At 36.8% G+C, this 19,204-nt stretch overlaps 1 protein-coding gene across 2 annotated transcripts in view; it reads left to right on the top strand.

Annotated features, from left to right (window-relative positions):
• The window catches only part of LOC137654743 (uncharacterized), a 156,342-nt gene that overhangs the window by 116,553 nt on the left and 20,585 nt on the right, over nt 1-19,204 (top strand). For both annotated transcript variants that reach the window (XM_068388660.1, XM_068388661.1), the window contains exons 58-69: nt 131-281; nt 1,756-1,963; nt 2,629-2,840; nt 3,550-3,713; nt 4,453-4,584; nt 4,806-4,914; nt 5,094-5,165; nt 5,605-5,779; nt 6,010-6,198; nt 8,437-8,549; nt 8,981-9,096; nt 18,786-18,897. In XM_068388660.1, the coding sequence (XP_068244761.1) occupies nt 131-281; nt 1,756-1,963; nt 2,629-2,840; nt 3,550-3,713; nt 4,453-4,584; nt 4,806-4,914; nt 5,094-5,165; nt 5,605-5,779; nt 6,010-6,198; nt 8,437-8,549; nt 8,981-9,096; nt 18,786-18,897 (1,753 nt within the window). The remainder of the gene's footprint in view (nt 1-130; nt 282-1,755; nt 1,964-2,628; nt 2,841-3,549; nt 3,714-4,452; nt 4,585-4,805; nt 4,915-5,093; nt 5,166-5,604; nt 5,780-6,009; nt 6,199-8,436; nt 8,550-8,980; nt 9,097-18,785; nt 18,898-19,204) is intronic.

The following is a 19,204-nucleotide window of genomic DNA, read 5'->3' on the forward strand; positions in this document are numbered from 1 at the left end:
GGGGTAAAAGGGGGGTAATTAAGATTGCAATATTCATTCATTCATATATCTAGAGACATCATTCAAACATTATAGAAGAAATTGCTTCTACCCCCTGATAATATATCATGTTGTAAATGGTCTTTTGTAGCTTGCTGGTTCAAACCAATGGATCACTGACTCTGGATGAAGGAAAATATTCTTTACTACAGCATTTCCTGTATACCAATAAGACCGAATATACCAGCACGGCATATTTCGTGACCGTCGTGGACACTTTGGAACAAACTTTGCAGACTTCGGTAAGCAAGATTTCTGTTTTTCTCCTTGCAAAACATTTAGATTCCCATCTTTGCTTTGTGTATATTATCTTCTGTTGAATCTTGATTGGGTGAAATGTTATTTTAAATGAACAAATGACAAGCAGATTTCTAGCAGTCATGTCACTATTACTGTATATAGCGAGGGAAAGTTACTTGTATGCTCCAATTAGGTTAAGTAAATTTTTGTGTTTAGCTTCCTTCAGCTCGGGTTATCAGCTTTTTTAAAGATGCTTTTCTGAACAAAATTACTAATAGAATAAAGAAAATTCTATTGTCAGCTAATAATTACTCAGGGCTTCATGCCAAACTCATATTATATTTTAAATCAGCTAAGATAAAATTAACAATGTTTTAACCAGGTAAATATAAAAAAGACCAAATAAATTACGGTCTTAGTCAGAGTTACCAATTCTTATATATTTAAAACCATCAAACTAAATAACTTTCCTAAGTTTAGAATTTTATTTTACATAAGTACTGTTTTCTCATTGTTAAAATGTACCCGGAATTTCTCGACTATTTCAATGCTTTAGTAACCAAGCAAAACTGCTAAAGACTGAAGATGTGTTACTGTTATAGTTGCAAATTCTGGTTTCAGTTGTGTCACAATGTGTGAATTTGTCTCCTGCTGAGATATAAATTTCATAGATATTTTCACACACCAAAGGTTTTTTTTTTTTTTTCAAATATTTAGAACTTTACTTCTGGCTTTAATATATACAGCAATCTTTACAAGAGCAGGCATTTGGTGTGCTAAGTTTTTTTATCCAATACCTACAGTATATGGACATAAGTGATTAGTGCTCTCTCTCTCTCTCTCTCTCTCTCTCTCTCTCTCTCTCTCTCTCTCTCTCTCTCTCTCTCTCTCTCTCTCTCTCTCTCTCTCTCTCTCTCTCTTTGTCAAGGGTTTTATGTGTACTGTATTTATGTGTCATAGTTTTCAAAAACTGTTTTGTCATTTTTATTGACTTTGATATTCACTGAGTGATAAATTCAGCCCAGTCCAGTGAGCTAGTTTTCACATTTATCAATCCGAAGGTAATTCAGAGTACCTGTATAAAGAAAATATTTTTATTGCCTATATGTTTGTTGTCTAAGAATGACTTGAAAATGTCACGAATAATATTGGAAACATCCCTGCTTGCCAATCTGTTGGACGGGAGTTTGAGACCTGCTCAAGCTCGATAGTTTCTAGTAGTGTCTGCAACCTCGCTATCCTTGTGAGCAAGGGGTAGGATGTTTGGACTAATCTACAAGTCTACTTGAGTCATCAGCAGCCATTGCCTGGCCCTCCCTAATCCTAGCGTGATGGAAATGAGCTTGATCACTGATCATATTTATATATAGCTAGTCTCTATGGCATTATCCTGTGTGTAGGCATAGGGCATTATCCTTTCCCTTACCTCTGCCATTCACAAGCGACCTTTAAACCTTTGAATCATCACTGCTACAGCTTGACACATGGAGGAAGTTGATTGACATCCACGTGGAAATGGAACAGGACACAGAAGGACAGTGGACCATCGCAGCCACCAGTGTACCGGACCAGGACGTGCCATTGATGACGTACCTGCAAGTACACCCCTCGCATCCAATTGTCACTATTACCTTCGACAACCTCCTCTCCAATGATACATCCTATGATACTTCATTCCCCAGATGTAAGGATATTTTTTACATAACACTTGTTGCAGTATATTTTTACTTAATTTTTTTGTCAGAGCGCTCATTCTTCAGTACATGCCTCTTACATGACATTCCTGGGATGTAATTCTTCTATGTAACCATGATTATCCAGATGTAGTTCTTCTACATAATGCTTATTTACTTGATGTAGTTCTTCTGGAAATTCCCTTTTCCCTAGATGTAAGGATTGTTAAAATCCCCATTTTCCTATTAAAGTCTTAAATGGAGTCTCCCTTTCCATTGATGTAGTCTTCTTAAAATCCCCTCATCCCTTGATGTAAGTTTTCTTTATGGTGTTTTGGTCTATTGTTTTTACATGAAAATTCCATGTCCCCAGAATGCATCATTTGATTCAAGTGCTTCCCTGGAGTAGGCAAGTTAAGTTAGTACCGAAAGTTCTATCTTATCACTCTAGTGCTTTCTGCTTTTGTCAAGCAAACCTTAAGTATAAGATAAGCCATTTTTTTTTTTTTCAAACAATTTAGGAATGGAAGAACATATCTTTCACTTTCCTAAGTTTACATAATGAATACAGGAATTTTTGCAACAACAATACTTATCGAAAGATGAGAAGACAATGAAAATAGAATATCATATATTGTACTCCAATACTATTATAAAATGGTCTTCTTCGTTTCAGTTATTGCTGAACAAGTTGTGTTGGAAGGCGGGATTGAGGACCTACGTCACGCTCGCTTCTCTATGAAGCACCGAAGACCGGCCAGACTGAGTGAAGAAGAGGAGAAACGACCTTATTGGGTTTCAGATGCTCAGTTCTCCTTCAGGCTGAATCATTCTCGGCTTCTCACATCGTACCTGAAATGGAGACCTGAGTTGAAGGATGAAATGATGGTAACATATCTGCTAGCATATTTATAGACTTGGTAGTGCCAGTATTTGTGGGTAGGAATTGAGCGATTTTAAATATTCATTTTAATGAGGAAGATACCCTGTTGTTTTGAAATTATGCTTAAAAACATTTTGATCAATATGGTATTTTTTCATATATTTAAAATAAATGGGATTGTTAGAATGATAATTGAGAGTAGCAGCAAAATGGTAATAAATATTATAATGTAACCATGTATGAAGATACAAAAACTTCTTAGAATACTCTTAGCAAATAGTATTATTTTAAAAGATATTGGAAATATTACTACATCAAATCATTTATTCCATCGGGCATCCTAAGTATATTCTTGATACTGTATCAGTACGCTAATTTTCTCTATATCTAAATGTAAAACGTGAACGATACGGTAGGTCTCTAGTAAACTAATATTTCTTCATAGAAGCACTATAAAGATATCTTAGAATTCCTGTCAACCATTTTTTGCCATGACATAGCAATTAGATTAATACATCTGAGACAATAATCCAAGTCATAATAGCTACAAAAAATATTCTAAGAATAGATTGCATTTAACAAATCTCATCATAATACATCAAATAAGATGTGATTGAATTGGTATTCAGGATACAGTAGAATATTTTCACCATGGTATAGCAAAGAAAAAAAGCCCTTGATATTTCTATTGGCAAGTATAAATGTGTTTTGCAGAGTGAACTTGGAGAGATCGTCGGGGCATCTTACGATTTACGTCAGAGTGCTGAAGAATGGTTTATGATGATGGCTGGGAAGGCTGGAGATGAAGCTCTCTCAAGATTGCAGCCTGTATTGCAAGATTTGATAGACATCTCCAAACCATTACTTGATGATTTCAGGTGACTAGAAGTGGTGAACAGTTTTTTCCTCATTTCTGTTACTTTATGATATTTTTCAATAATTTGAAGAAAATTTCTAATCTAGATACTATTTTTCATAGTGACTGTAATACTGTATGTGATTTCATAGATCATATAATTCTACTTCGTCATAGATTTTGCCTTAAACACATAGATGGACACAATAAGTACAATTATTAGACTACTGTACATTATTTGGTTTATGTTAGCAAGTAAACTACAAATTTCTCTATTAGATGCAGTGTAGAATATGATAAACATTATCATTAGGAAATTCTGAATATGACATTCACCACATTACTGCACAGCAAAATATTCATCCAATCTGGGAGCATGAAAAAAATTTATTGAGCTATCAAATAATATAACATAAATTTTATCTGATTAGGGAGATAACTGTCTAATTGCAGCAATATGCAGCATTTTAATCAATCTGCTGGGACACTTGGAAAATTTCACCCAATTAGAGGAGAGAAGTAATAATCCAATGGACATCTAAATGGATGACCATTAGGTCTAGTTAAACCTGACAGAAGGTTGCTTATTCATCAAATAAACATAACTACTTTGTGATTAGTCATTTGGTATTTTCCTCCCTATTTAGACTAATGGAACAGATATTTTAATGGTATATAAGCAAGCTTAAAATTATTATTAGTTACTATAGTATGCTGTACATAGATATTTTTAAATCTTTTCTTTATTTCTCTATTTCTAGGAATGAGTCACAAGAATTTGTAGAGGACCTTTGGCATCTTTATGACAACATTAATTCCACAGCATTTGAGCTCAAAGTTCAAGAATCAGTCAAGTTTGTGTTTAGCAGTATATATAAAACTCTGAAAGATATGTAAGTTTATCACTGGTATCTAAAATTCTATCCTATAATTTTTTGTTTGTTGAATACACTCAGAGATCCAAAGCTGGGAATTTTACGTTCAAAATTCCTTGATAAAAGAGATTCGTTCCAATGTATTGTGTAGAATATATTTTGATATCTTGCATACTTTATGCTTGAAGGTTTTTCAACTTGATACCTTTTTCTCTTCTCCTTACAAACTTCCATTAAAGCCCGGCATTCAAACGACTCCAGACAAAACTGGAAAGTGGTGCTGTCAGGGGACAAATGAAAGCTTTATTAGAGAACCTTAGAAATATATACAATCATATCTTCCATCCCGTAAGTGATTTCCTACTTTTCTGTATTCTTCTAAAATTTATTATAGATTTATGTGAACTTGCATGAAATTGTTATCTATTTTATATGATTCTTTCATAGTTTTTATGCTAAAAACTATGATGCATAATCTTTGCATACATTGTATTTGAAATAATTGTTATTTTTTTTTTTTACAACAGGATCCCTCTGGCCCGAGTTTAACCAGTAAAATAAAAAATGTGTTATCGATATGTGCTCAAATGTATGACCAGGTAAATACAATTATTCTAAATATTTTATGCACTTATCTTGCAAAGCTTTCCATTCAAGTAGCCTACAAAAACTTTTAATTATTTTATGCTTGCATCCCCTTCATTCCCCAGTATTGCTATTACTAATTTTGCAAACATAATAAATCAAATTAGGATACAATGGCTGTTAACTAGAATACTTTAAGGCTTACCTGTGTTTTATATGCTGCAAGATGTCATTTAAGTGACAGCATGAATTATTAGCTTATTCTATATAAAAGGGAACCGTTAACCTTTTCTATTTAAGGTAATAGGAATTCTTGTTATGATTTAAATGAAACAACTTTACAGAATCTCCTTGATTAAGAAATGACTAATGCCTTTTTTTCTATGGGGTTATTCAATTATTGTTTTGTTTATTTGCCTGTGTATTAATAGACTACACCGTCCTCTCTTTCAGTTTGCCAAACGATTTTACCTCAGAGTCAGCCAGTCAGTGCAAGGCTTCACTGACAGTGTTGGGGAATGGCTGAGAAGTAAATGGCGAGCTGTCTATGACAATTATAAGCCGCACATTTTAAGGACTTTTGATGACGTGGAAACAAACGCTTGGAATTTCGTGAAGAATGTGATGGGTATATTAATAACAGATTTATTGTGCTACATTTATTTGAAGCAGTCACATTTGTCATCAGACTAAGTTCTACCATTCTCCTCAAAGTGTTTTATTAAGGCTTTAATGTCAAAATATATCCTTATTGACAATGCTTTATATTCCATTAACATTAATTATATATGGATTTTTTCTTGAAGTTCATAACAAATCACAAAGCTCTGATAATTAATTTATAGCCTTTTTTATTAGGATGGCTCCAGGGTGTTGGTCTTGAACTAAAGTCTTCTGCAACTTACCAGAAACTTCAAGAGGTGGTGAAGTACATTGAAAACATATATAGAGATTTCAATGAAAATTCAAAGCGAGAAAACTTGGAAAAGTATTATACCGTTGTTGTGGAGAAAATTAAGCGAGGAATGAGAATAATTCTGAGTAGAGGTAAGTACTTTTTATAGAAAATTCCATGTTATAATAAGATGAGTTGTGATTAAAAAAATGTAATAATGAATTAGCAGTTACTAAAACAATTTAGATTCATGTTTAAAGATTTCTAGTAAAGGTCCATTTTGTGATTTAAGTCGTGTTTTTTGCAGAGTATTCTGTGACACAAGAATTATCTCTTGCCTTCTGTTTCCTTCTAATTACATTTCTCTTTTGGTAGGGGATTGGAGAGGGTAGGGTAGTGGTAGGAAGAGGGTTCTATCCTTAGAGTTGTTCTACTTACGGCCATTTGAAGGTTATCACGTGTCGTACAAAAGAACAAGACATTTTTAATTTTATTTTCAAATAGTAATGTTTAGAAGATTGAATTAAAAAACTGAAGATAGTTAAAATAACTTCTGAATGATTCAATATACAAATAATAAAAGTATATGAAAATGAATTAAGTTAGAGTTCAAATATGCAACTTAATTCTTGGTTTTTCTCATTGAATAGTGGACTATTAGATAATGAAATATTTTATATTAGAGCCCATATTTTAGATAAATATTTTATATTTGAGTCTATATTTTAGATAAATATTTTATATTGGAGCCCATATTTTAGATAAATATTTTATATTAGAGTCTATATTTTAGATAAATATTTTATATTGGAGCCCGTATTTTAGGTAAATATTTTATATTAGAGCCCATATTTTAGATGAATAGTTTATATTAGAGCCCATGTTTTATAGCAGGGGTGAAATTAGGATTAAAATGTCATGGCAAAGGTTGATCTTGACCAGTCTTCTTCTTATGCTTAATTTATTCTGCCAATTATCTTTATTACCGAGTTGTATTCCTGTAAAACACAAACTTACCTATGAACCAACAAATATTCTAGATGTACAGTAGCTCTTACATCATTGGTAATCCTTAAACTTTATCTCTTTGACAACATTAGGTGTTTATATGTGATACTTTGTTTCTTGAAAATCTTTGGGTATCTCTATGGTGAATTTTATATAAGTCAGCTTTATTACAGAGATATTTCAAGTTTCTTATGTGAGGAGACCTATCAATTTTTTGTCTTTTCTCGAGACATTGGTCAACTACATTCTACTATATTTATATCCAAGTGTGAAAACATTGTTATAGATATTCCTGCTCTAGACAGAATGGGGTGTCTGTGATAAATCCTCGGGAATTAAGGATGTTAAAACTAATAGAAAAAATGGTGCTACTATGGCGTGATTCCTACCCTCATTTTCTGTTCCTACCTCAGTATGGGGATTCAGACCTACAATAGGGTGGTTCCTACCAAGCAAACAACCAAATAATGTAATATTCCCCTTCCAAGGTGTTATTACAAGAGTAACACCACAATTAAGCCTTACCAAACCCACTAAACAAGCAGTGTAAACAAAACGACCATTTTACCTAACTTAACCTAAGTGCATTTTATGGATTTCTCACCATGTTTTATAGAATAGAATAGAGTAGAATAGTGTCAAGAAGTATGTTTTATCTATCCTCCTTTGGTAGGAATCACCTCATACCCGAAAAATAGGGTAGGAATCACACCATAGTAGAATCCTGATGGTAGGAATCACACTATAGTAGCACCAAAAAAAGAAAACTAATGAAATACCACCCATAGGAATTTGAAATATATTTAGGCTTTCTATAAATTTTCTACCTCATAATTGTATTCTTTGCTGATGTGTCATATACACAGTATAGGCATTCTTTGTCGTAAAACTTATCAAGCAACTAAAATTTGTATTCACAATGAAGGTGGTCATTACCCGAAACATGACTCTGCTACAAATTGTGGGGCTAAATATAGAGAAATATTTGTAAGAAAATCTCAAGTAATATTCTAAAAAATAAAATAATAAAAATGACAATGGCAATAATAATAATAACTATAATAAAGGTGATGATGATAATGATATAAGGGTGATGATGACATTATCAATGATAACGAGGAGACCAAGACTAATGGAAATGCATGTAGAGGCAGGGGTAAATAACTTCATCGTTGGAGAGTTTATTTGTAAAATTGGTAGAATGAAACGATCATTTAGTAAAGCGAAATACTTGAGTCATTTGTTTTTCCTACATGATTAAGAGTTAAAAGTTTTTCTACCTTAGAAAACAAGTCAATATTCTTTAGTTAAAAATAATAACTGCAATTTCCAATGAAATTTTAGGCATATGAATAATGAATGGTATTTATTACTTCTTTCAGTGATGCCTTTTGCAGAAGATTGGCTGAATGAGCTGAGAAAAGCATGGGAAAGTTTAATGAGGTTTGAGCAACTGGCAAGAATAAAAGATGCTGTATTGGCTGGTGTGGATAAGGTACAGTATTTCATTTTAGTATGGTGTTCGATTTGTTAAACTTTTATTAATCATTATGTCTTTTTTTTTAAATGTGTCAAAGTGAGAAAATCATCGAGTCTTCAAATTTAAATCTGAAGAAAAATATACAGTATATTTTTTCTGATGTCAAGCCCTTATATATTCTATTGCTGGTAGAAATATTTCTTATTCAAATATTTTTATCTGGAAACAACTGTGTTTTCTAACATTAGTAATAAATATTATTTCGCTGTTATTTTAACTTATTAATTCTTAAGCACTAATTTCTATGTTCTTTTACCAAAAAATCTCAAACTTTAATAATTTCACAAAAAGTGCATAAGTCATTATCTGTATGGTAATGTTTGATAATGTATGATTTAGTATCTACATCAAATATATATTTTGTGTTTGTTATCCAAATTTTCTAGGTCTTATGGACAATTAGATACATTGACATCAAAGGACATATGATGGATGCTGCTGCATTCATCCTAGAACATGGCTACACAATTACTACCCAGACAAGTATAGAGGCCTCACAGAAGTAAGTTAATCACCACATGTCATCTAGAGGTGCAAAGGAATTATTTTCTTAATTATTTATGATTTAAGGAATTTTCTGACATCATATCGGTAACCCAGTGGTAAATTGACTCAAAAGAATGTTATATGTAAAGTTTCATAGTAATCTCCAATAAGTTAACCTTTGTTTTTAACACCTTTAAAATCATAATTACTTACCGTCAAGGCTGGTAGTACGGTACGGTACATAATGTTTTTCCGTACTCCGTACCTGGCTAAAATACCTTACCGTAATTTCGTACCGTACTATCAATAATTTTTCCGTACCGTATAGTACGGAAAAAATATCGTACCGTAATTCCGTACCTTTACCGTACTAATATGGTTGCTGCTGCTTAGGGTATTTGTAATAATGTTTAATACTGTTCCTTTGTTTTTAATACAAGACCAAGAGTATTCACTTTTGGATTCATAAAACATGTTTTGCCATGAAACTATAACGTATATTTAGTACATGAAATATAGTGTATGAAATATTCAAAATATTTCCCAGTATCATGACTCTTTGGATAATAATAATAATATTGTTGAAACCATCACTTCCTCTTTTAAGGATTCTATTATGAAAAAAAAATATACAATAATTTAACCATTAATAGAACTTAAAAGCATTGCCTGATGTTACCATGTAATAAAATAAACAATTTTTTTTTCTCAACATTCAAAAGTTACGATGTAATAAGATAAAATAAATTTTTTTTTCTCGACATTGATAAACTAAATTTACCATGTAAGAAAATAAACTAAATATTTTTTCTCAACATTCATAAACTAAAGTTAAGATGTAATAAAATAAACTAAATCTTTTTTCTCAACATTGATAAAATAAAGCTTGTAGCCTAGGCTATAGGAAAATACCTTCCAATAGCAGCTTCTTTCAACCAAACATAAGAGTTCAAATTTATTATGTATTGCATCTTAGAAACATAATGGCATCTATTATATCATCGTTCATGCCTAGTCTTAGTTCATCCAAAATGTATCTCAACCCTGAGAATGTTCGCTCTACACTCAATTGACTGACAGGAAGTGCAAGGGCAATCTTGGTGTGGATGTTTATTCCACCACGTGAATATATCTTCCCTTTTTTCTATTCGAGTTGTTATTGAAATGCCTAATTGTTTGTTTTATTTCGGTTAATCGCAAAGCATCATAATCCACTACTTTGCTCTCCCTTTTTCGGTTGTTATCAGCAACAGACAATATTTGGTCAATTATATCTTTTGAGCTCTCTTCATTTCCACTTTGGCTTTCACCTAAGTTCTTTTCTTCATTTTTTTTTTTGTAAAATGATCTTGAAAATTACTAAAGATTTAAATGAGATAATTCTCTTCCACAATGCAGTGAGGTGCAGCATTGCAAGATCTTTTTGTGGTTCAACTAATAGGCACTGAAATCTTGGATCAAGATAAATGGCTGCCAGGAATGCTGCGTTGTTGAGTAGAGAAAGCTCTTGATTCTGCATGGCAGTAATAAGGTCGGCTGAAAACTGTCTAGATGATTTTGACAGAAGCATTTTACATTTTAACCTCTCACCAAGGAAAATTCCAGCAGTCAGTTTCTGCATTTGTATGGTAATGGTCGTATTGTACACAGGTTTGAGACAGAGTAAAAGGTCTTCAATAGTTTGCCAGTCATCTTCAGGTATCAAAAGAGATTCATTCGTAAGTCCTATTTGGCATTAAAAAGATTTGCTTGCCCTGACACTCTGTAGCATCTCATAAGATGAGCCCCATCTTGTTTCGCAATCCAATTTGGGCAGTGGTTTGTCATTTTTTCTAAATACTGTACTAACCTCATATTCTGTGTATGGGTTTTCTTCACTACTTTGCACACTTTAGTTAGCAAATATTTTACATATTGATTTCCGTTGATCATATCATGCACACATAGCAGTAACGTATGAGCAGCACATCAAACGGAAATGACTCCATGAGCCCTATGCTCATAATTAAGCATAGGGCTTTTCTGGGGGAAGACTCTTCCGAAGCACAATATAGGATTATATATACGATGCTTCAAACTTTTGTTGTTATTACTTCAAGAATTAGACACAGACATCACATGTTAATTAAGGAATTAACACATGCATAGTATATTACAAACTGAAATATAAAATACCTTAGTATTGTAAAAGTGAATTTATTTTTAGTCAAGTCAATTGCTGGTGTCCAAATATGCATTAACAGTAATTGCGTAGTGATAGATATCCAAGCCTAAGGTAAGGTACGGTACGGAATTTGCCCATTTTTTTCGTACCTGAACCGTACCGTACCTTGGTAAAATTACCGTACCGTAGTTCCGTACCGTACTTATAGGCTAAATATCAACCGTACCGTACCGTATGCCAGCCTTGCTTACCGTCACTTGTTTTAAATATGAACTGGTCAAAGAAAAATTGAAGCTATTAAAAACAAGAATCGTTTTTGGGATTCTAAGCCTATTTCCTGACACTGCATGTGTTTCTTCGTGCATATTAATATAAAAAGCAGAAAAAATTTACCGCAATATTTTGGAACCAGCTCTTACAAATCTTAGACTATCAATCCTCATTTGATTAATGACTTCAGCTACAATTTATTACGGGAACTCCAAGTCCATTATTTCAAAAATGTTGTTCTATCCAAGTATCTTTTTTTATAATAATGGCCATCTTTCATGAGGTCTATTTCATGCTCATTATTTCAATATATTAAAAGCGAACAATGTCATGTTTACTTATAAGGACAGAGGTTTTCTTGTTGTTAGGGATCTTGATAGTGATGATCAAAAAGTTGAAGAGAAGAGTGAGAGAGAAGTTAATATTTTAAAGTCCCCTTTATCTTAGCATCCAGAAACTCATTAATTTCCTGTTGATTTTATCTTTACTTAATTTCCTTCTATTTTTCTATTCTAGTCAGTTGTATTTTATAATAATCCCTAAGAACGCTGACACATTTTTAATGATAGTAGAAACAATAATGATAAAAATGGATATAATTCTGATGAAAATGCTTATATAACTGATGTGTTGGAAAATCCTTTTGATGGATTAAACATATATGGGGGACAATTAATAGTTGCGTATTTGGTCGATTTTTATTTATAATATTTCATTTGCTCATACAGACAGCACATTGATTTAAATTTCAAAATTAAATTGTTCTGTAATTCTGTAAATTTTGAACTTATTAGTCATCGATACAGAATAACCAAGATTCCCAACTGACATTTACCCTAAAACTCCATTAATTCAAATTAAAGTTATTGTTATTTTTCAATATTAAACTTAGCCGGTGATTATATAAGCTGCAACTCTGTTGCTCGACAGAAAACTCTACGTTAAAAATCCGCCAGCGATCGCTATACAGGTAGGGGGTGTACATCAACAGCGCCATCTGTCGGGCAGGTACTCAGTACTCAATGTAAACACAGAACTCAATTTTCTCTCTGTCGGGCTACCAGCAAGACCTACTAATTCGCTGTGCTAACTGGATTTGTTTTCACAACTATTGGTGAAGTACACTATTCTAGTTTTGAGCTTTCGCTATGCAGGTGTTTTATCTTCATCTCAAAACTTGAACTCGTTTTGGATAGATTTAATTATGGTGACAAAGATAGTATGGACTTTCTTTCACTTTTAAATGGCCGACCCTTCCTTTAGACGGAAGTATGTTTAGGCTTTTAGTAATTATATCACGTTATAGATTTTCCTCTATATATTTTATATCTCTCCGCCTTTATTAGGCCTCTTCGATTAACTTTCCATTTATTATAAACATATAAAATAATTTTAATATTTTGTTTATATAGACCTTTCCTGAGAATAGGCGGTCCTAACTTGGAAACCGAAGTTAATCAACGTTGAGCCCTTTATATCGTAATTAGCTTTTAAAGAGCTAAGGATTTAAAACTTTGTAAATGTAATATTTTATGAAAGATTTTCTTTGATAGTCTTCGTACTGTTTTCAAAGATGAACTAACGTTTAGTTTTTTATGCTACGCAGTTGTTGACGTTCAGGACGTTCAACGTGCGCTCTATCGTTACGATAGAGAGAGAGTGTATCACGGTTTCACTTTGCAGTAAGAGTAAATTGAATCTGACGTTTTGTTCATTCTTTCTTAGCTTAAATGTTTTAAATTCTAATTTAAAGGAACTTTTTATTTGAAAATCCTTTCAGTTTTTTTCCTTTAGTCAATTAACATTTTTTTTTTTTTGACGATATATAATTGGGCTCTTCTCTTAGGTGCGAAATCAAGAGAGAAAGAGAGAGAGAGATAGAGACGGAGGGAGAGAGAGGAGAGTAAACGTTCCGTTCAAGCGGGTAACGTTGTTCTCGTGTTACTCTCGTCCCTAGTCCCTGTACGGGGAGGAAGAATAAAACGTTTTTAGGTTTTTATTCTCGTCCCCAGGCTATGTGCGGTGAGAGATTGAAAACGTAGTTATATGAACTAGTGTTTAGGCTCTTTCCCAGCCACTGATTTATCTTAAATATGTTTTCTGTTTTTTGCTGGTATTATGAGCTTGCATTATACGACTAATTTCGCAATTACTACCTTTTAATAAAGGGTAGAATTGCGTGTTTCAGGTAGAAATAAGTACAAAACAGAAAATCGAAGTGATAAAGTGATATACGCAAAGTGTTACAGTGTTGCGTCCGAGGCGCAAAGTGTTACAGTGTTGCGTCCGAGGGTTCGTCTGTTCGTGCCTGTCGTCCTCCCAGTCCGGGACCTCTTGCAAGCTCCCAAGCCCAGGGGAGAAGCAATGTCGTACGACCAAAGGGTTCGAGAGGCTTTAATCAGCGAACAGACGTTCCCTCCGTGGTTTCGGGCGTATCTACCCAAGATCGCCCCACCCACACAAAGACGAGAGAGCCCATTTATTCCTCGTCTGCGGAAGAGGTTTCTCGTAAGAAACCATGGACCAAGGTCTCGCGGCCTCTTAAGCGCAAGTCGGTCCCTTCCGCGCAAGTCCAACGGCCCAGTTGTAGCCACTGGGTCAGTTCGGACTCGCTGCAGTCTTCCGACGACTGATCACCTCCTAAGAGAGGCAAAGCGGTACCGCATCAGGCAGTCACACCGTCTGTTGCCGCACCTGCTCCTGTAGACCCTAAGTGGTCTTTGCTGCAGACCATGCAGTCTCAGTTAATGTCATTGATGCAGGACTTTCGTGCGGAGAAGGTTGACGCTGCACCAACCTCTAGCCTACAACCAACCACGGTTGTGCGTCCTGTGGACGCTGAGGCGACCTTCTGCCGCACTCCAGCTGAGAGAGTCCCGCCACCCATGCGTTCCAGTGTACCCTGCCAGCCGCATGTTGACGTTCAGCGACGCACGGAACCTTCCGTTGACGTTCGCGAGGTACAACAACAGTCTAAGTTGTTTTGTTTTGACGCGGTGCGTCAACCTCCGCATTCTAGAGTTGTTTTGACTGCTCAGTCTAGGCAGTCAAAGCAGTCTCGAGTGGACGCTGTACGTCCTCACGCACCTGTTGTGGTTGACAGTTCAGTTGTTGACAGTTCACAGACTGTCAAGCAGTTACATGACGTTGCGTTCTGGTCCGCTACTAATGCACCAGTGAGAGACTCAGCTTTTATCGGACAAGGTTCCTGTAGATGAGGAAGTTGCTGTTCTCCCTCCTACTGATATTCCTTTGAGGACTCTGTCAGATGGAGAGGAGCCTTAAGCTGCTTAGCCTCCTATGGACTTTAATTAAATCATGATGATTTTTTAAGGATCTTCGTCCGGATCTTGTCTCTGCTGCTCCTCGTTCGCCTAACGTCAGAACTTACACTAGGCCTAGCTACTTCGAAGCCGTTGTTTTTAAGCTAGTGCTCTCTCGCTCTCCTAGAGAGCGTTACGTTGGCTAGGCGACTGGTTCTTTCACCAGGAGGAGTTTGGGGGATACAGCCTTTGCTTTCCCTTCTTTTAAACTGGTTTATAGAGCGAGAGTCTGATATGATACGAGAGAAGTTCTCGGCTTGGGAGGTCATGCCTCTGCCCAGATAGACTTCTCAATTCTGATAGACTCTCCCTGGCGCCTAGCCAGGAGACACTCCAAGTTGTTTACAGGTCAACTTCTCAGCTGTTGTCGAGCCTTTGAAGTTTTGCTGTACTATTATGTCACGCATAACAAGGCTTTCAGGGATGGTAAACGGTTCCGCCTCAGTCGCTAACCCCGTCTGTTGCCACACCTGCTCCCGTAGACCCTAAATGAGCTTTGCTGCAAGACGTGCAGTCCAAGCTTGCGTCCTTGATAGAGGACTTAAATGCGGAGAAGAACCTTCTGGCCAACAACCTTCCAACCGGTCGGTTGTGCGCCCTGTTGACGCTGAGGTAACCTACTCGCGTCTGCCAGTTGAGGTGGTTCCTCCACCGATGCGACCCAGTGTGGGTTGCCAGCCGCACGTTGACGTTAAGCGACGCTCGGAGGTGGTTGTGGACGTTCAGGACGTTCAACAACCAGCAGAGGTGACTTGTTGTGACGCAGTGATTCAACTTCAGCAACCCGGTAGGGTGTTGACTGCACAACCCAGACGGTCTAGACAGTTTCGGGTTGACGCTGTACTTCCTCGCGCTCCCATGGTTGTTGACAGTTCACAGACTGTGCAGCAGTTCCATGATATTGCGTCCGGGTCCGTCACGCATCCACCAGTGCGACCGGATTCAGCGAGTCAGACGTTGCCCACTCCGTTGCCGTTTCCTCATCAGTTTCGGATGAGGAACCCTCTGATGTGGACGTTGCTGAACAAGACGATCAGCCCCCAGCCCTGCTATCCATCCAGAAGATGCTGAAGAAGGAACGCTGCTCAGTCAGGCTGTGGATGAGTCTGGTAGGGACGCTGTCATCCGTGAATCAATTTGTGTCACTAGGAAGACTACACCTCTGTCCTCTTCTATACCATCTAGCTTTTCACTGGAAAAAGGACAAGACGCTAGAAGCGGTCTCGATCCCGGTTTCCAAAAAGATAAAGTCTTGTCTGACTTGGTGAAAGGACTATATCAACCTAAGAGAGGGTCTTCCCCTGACTGTTCAGACTCCCAACCACGTTCTCTTCTCGGACGCATCGGACGTAGGCTGGGGTGCGACATTAGACGGTCGGGAATGCTCGGGATTATGGAACTCGAGTCAAAGGACAATGCATTTCAACTGCAAGGAGCTACTGGCAGTACGTCTGGCCTGGAAAGCTTCAGGTCTCTCCTTCAAGGCAAAGTGGTGGAGGTGAACTCGGACAACACCACGGCTTTGGCGTACATCTCCAAGCAAGGAGGGACCTACTCTCTGACGTTGTACGAGATCGCAAGGGACCTCCTCCCCTGATCAAAAGGTCTAGACATATCACTAGTAACGAGGTTCATCCAAGGCAACTTGAATGTCATGGCAGATTGTCTCAGTCGGAAGGGACAAATAATTCCAACAGAATGGACCCTCCACAAGGATGTATGCAAGAGACTTTGGGCCACCTGGGGCCAGCCAACCATAGATCTCTTCGCAACCTCGATGACCAAGAGGCTCCCAATATTTTGCTCACCAATCCCGGACCCAGCAGCAGTTCATATAGATGCCTTTCTCCTAGATTGGTCACATCTAGATCTATATGCATTCCCTCCGTTCAAGATTGTCAACAAGGTACTGCAGAAGTTCGCCTCTCACGAAGGGACAAGGTTGACGCTAGTTGCTTCCCTCTGGCCCGCGAGAGAATGGTTCACAGAGGTACTTCGATGGCTAGTAGACGTTCCCAGAACACTTCCCCTAAGGGTGGACCTTCTACGTCAGCCACACGTAAAGAAGGTACTCCAAGGCCTCCACGCTCTTCGTCTGACTGCCTTCAGACTATCGAAAGACACTCGAGAGCTAGAGGCTTTTCGAAGGAGGCAGCCAGAGCGATTGCTAGAGCAAGGAGAACATCCACCCTTAGAGTCTACCAATCGAAGTGGGAAATCTTCCGAAACTGGTGCAAGTCAGTATCCGTATCCTCGACCAGTACCTCTGTAACTCAAATAGCTGACTTCCTCTTATTTCTGAGGAAAGAACGATCTCTTTCAGCTCCCTCTATCAAGGGTTACAGAAGCATGTTGGCATCAGTCTTCCGTCACAGAGGCTTAGATCTTTCCAACAATAAAGATCTACAGGACCTCCTTAAGTCTTTTGAGACCACGAAGGAGCGTCGTTTGGTTACACCTGGTTGGAATTTAGACGTGGTACTAAGATTCCTTATGTCAGACAGGTTCGAACCGCTACAATCAGCCTCCCTGAAAGATCTCACCTTAAAGACTCTTTTCCTGGTATGCGTAGCCACAGCTAAAAGAGTCAGTGAGATTCATGCCTTCAGCAAGAATATCGGATTCTCATCCAAAACGGCTACATGTTCTACAACTTGGTTTTCTAGCCAAAACGAGCTGCCTTCTCGGCCTTGGCCAATATCGTTCGATATTCCAAACTTATCGTATGGTTGGAAATGAACTAGAAAGAGTCTTATGCCCTGTAAGAGCTCTTAAGTTCTATTTAAAACGAACTAAACCTTTACGAGGCCCGTCTGAAGCTTTATGGTGTTCAGTTAAGAAACCATCTTTGCCTATGTAAAAGAATGCTTTATCCTATTTTATCAGACTGTTAATACGAGAAGCTCATTCCCATCTGAATGAGGAAGACCAAGCTTTGCTGAAGGTAAGGACACACGAAGTTAGAGCTGTCGCAACTTCCGTGGCCTTTAAACAAAATAGATCTCTGCAAAGTATAATCGACGCAACCTATTGGAAAAGCAAGTCAGTGTTCGCGTCTTTTTATCTTAAGAATGTCCAGTCTCTTTACGAGAACTGCTACACTCTGGGACCATTCGTAGCAACGAATGCAGTAGTGGGTGAGGGCTCAACCACTACAATTCCCTAATTCCATAACCTTTTTAATCTTTCTCTTGAAATGTTTTATTATTGTTTTTGGGTTGTCCGGAAGGCTAAGAAGCCTTTCGCATCCTACTTGATTTGGCGGGTGGTCAAAGTCATTTCTTGAGAAGCGCCTAGATTAGAGGTTTTGATGAGGTCCTGTTGTATGGGTTGCAACCCTTGATACTTCAGCTCCTAGGGGTCGCTCAGCATCCTAAGAGGATCGCGAGGCTCCGTAAGGAAGACGTACTTTAAAAGGCAGAGTAATTTTTCAAGTCGACTTCATTACCAGGTACTTATTTATTTTATGTTTGTTATTTTGAATAACTGCTAAAATGAAATAAAAAATCCTTAGCTCATAATAATGTAAACAATTATTGCTGGTCTCTACCCACCCCCCTGGGTGTGAATCAGCTTATATAATCACCGGCTAAGTTAAATATTGAAAAATGTTATTTTTATAATAAAATAAGTTTTTGAATATACTTACCCGGTGATTATATATTAAAGGACCCTCCCTTCCTCCCCAATAGAGACCCAGTGGACCGAGGAGAAAATTGAGTTCTGTGTTTACATTGAGTACTGAGTACCTGCCCGACAGATGGCGCTGTTGATGTACACCCCCTACCTGTATAGCGATCGCTGGCGGATTTTTAACGTAGAGTTTTCTGTCGAGCAACAGAGCTGCAGCTTATATAATCACTGGGTAAGTATATTCAAAAATTTATTTTATTATAAAAATAACATTTTTCCATAAATAATTTTTATTTTCTTTTTCTTTTTATCTAGGTACATCACGGAAAAAACTAAATTTAGATTCAGCCCAAATGAAGGTCAAATTCTCTTAGTCCAAAAGCTGCCTATTGAATGGACTGCCTTTGATACGATGCCGCAATGGAAGGTATGATACTGGCACACCAGCTTTCCTTTTAGGATAAGATAGAACCAGTCATTTGACTTAATATCATATAATTCCAGCTGAGTATTATGATGAGAAACATCACCTTTTCTGATGAGGTAGAATATACATCGTCATCTGACATAATTTCACTCTTTTCCCATCAATTTCCGTCATGAAATACAATGACATTGCTTGTAGGATAGAATGGAACTGCTCATTTAACTTAAGCTTATAGTATTACTTGAAAGTTTACTATAAATAATGCTACTTGATTGTGAGGTAGAATGGAACCCATCATCCCAAATAT

Source organism: Palaemon carinicauda, chromosome 15, assembly GCF_036898095.1.
Source record: "Palaemon carinicauda isolate YSFRI2023 chromosome 15, ASM3689809v2, whole genome shotgun sequence".
Taxonomy (NCBI): domain Eukaryota; kingdom Metazoa; phylum Arthropoda; class Malacostraca; order Decapoda; family Palaemonidae; genus Palaemon; species Palaemon carinicauda.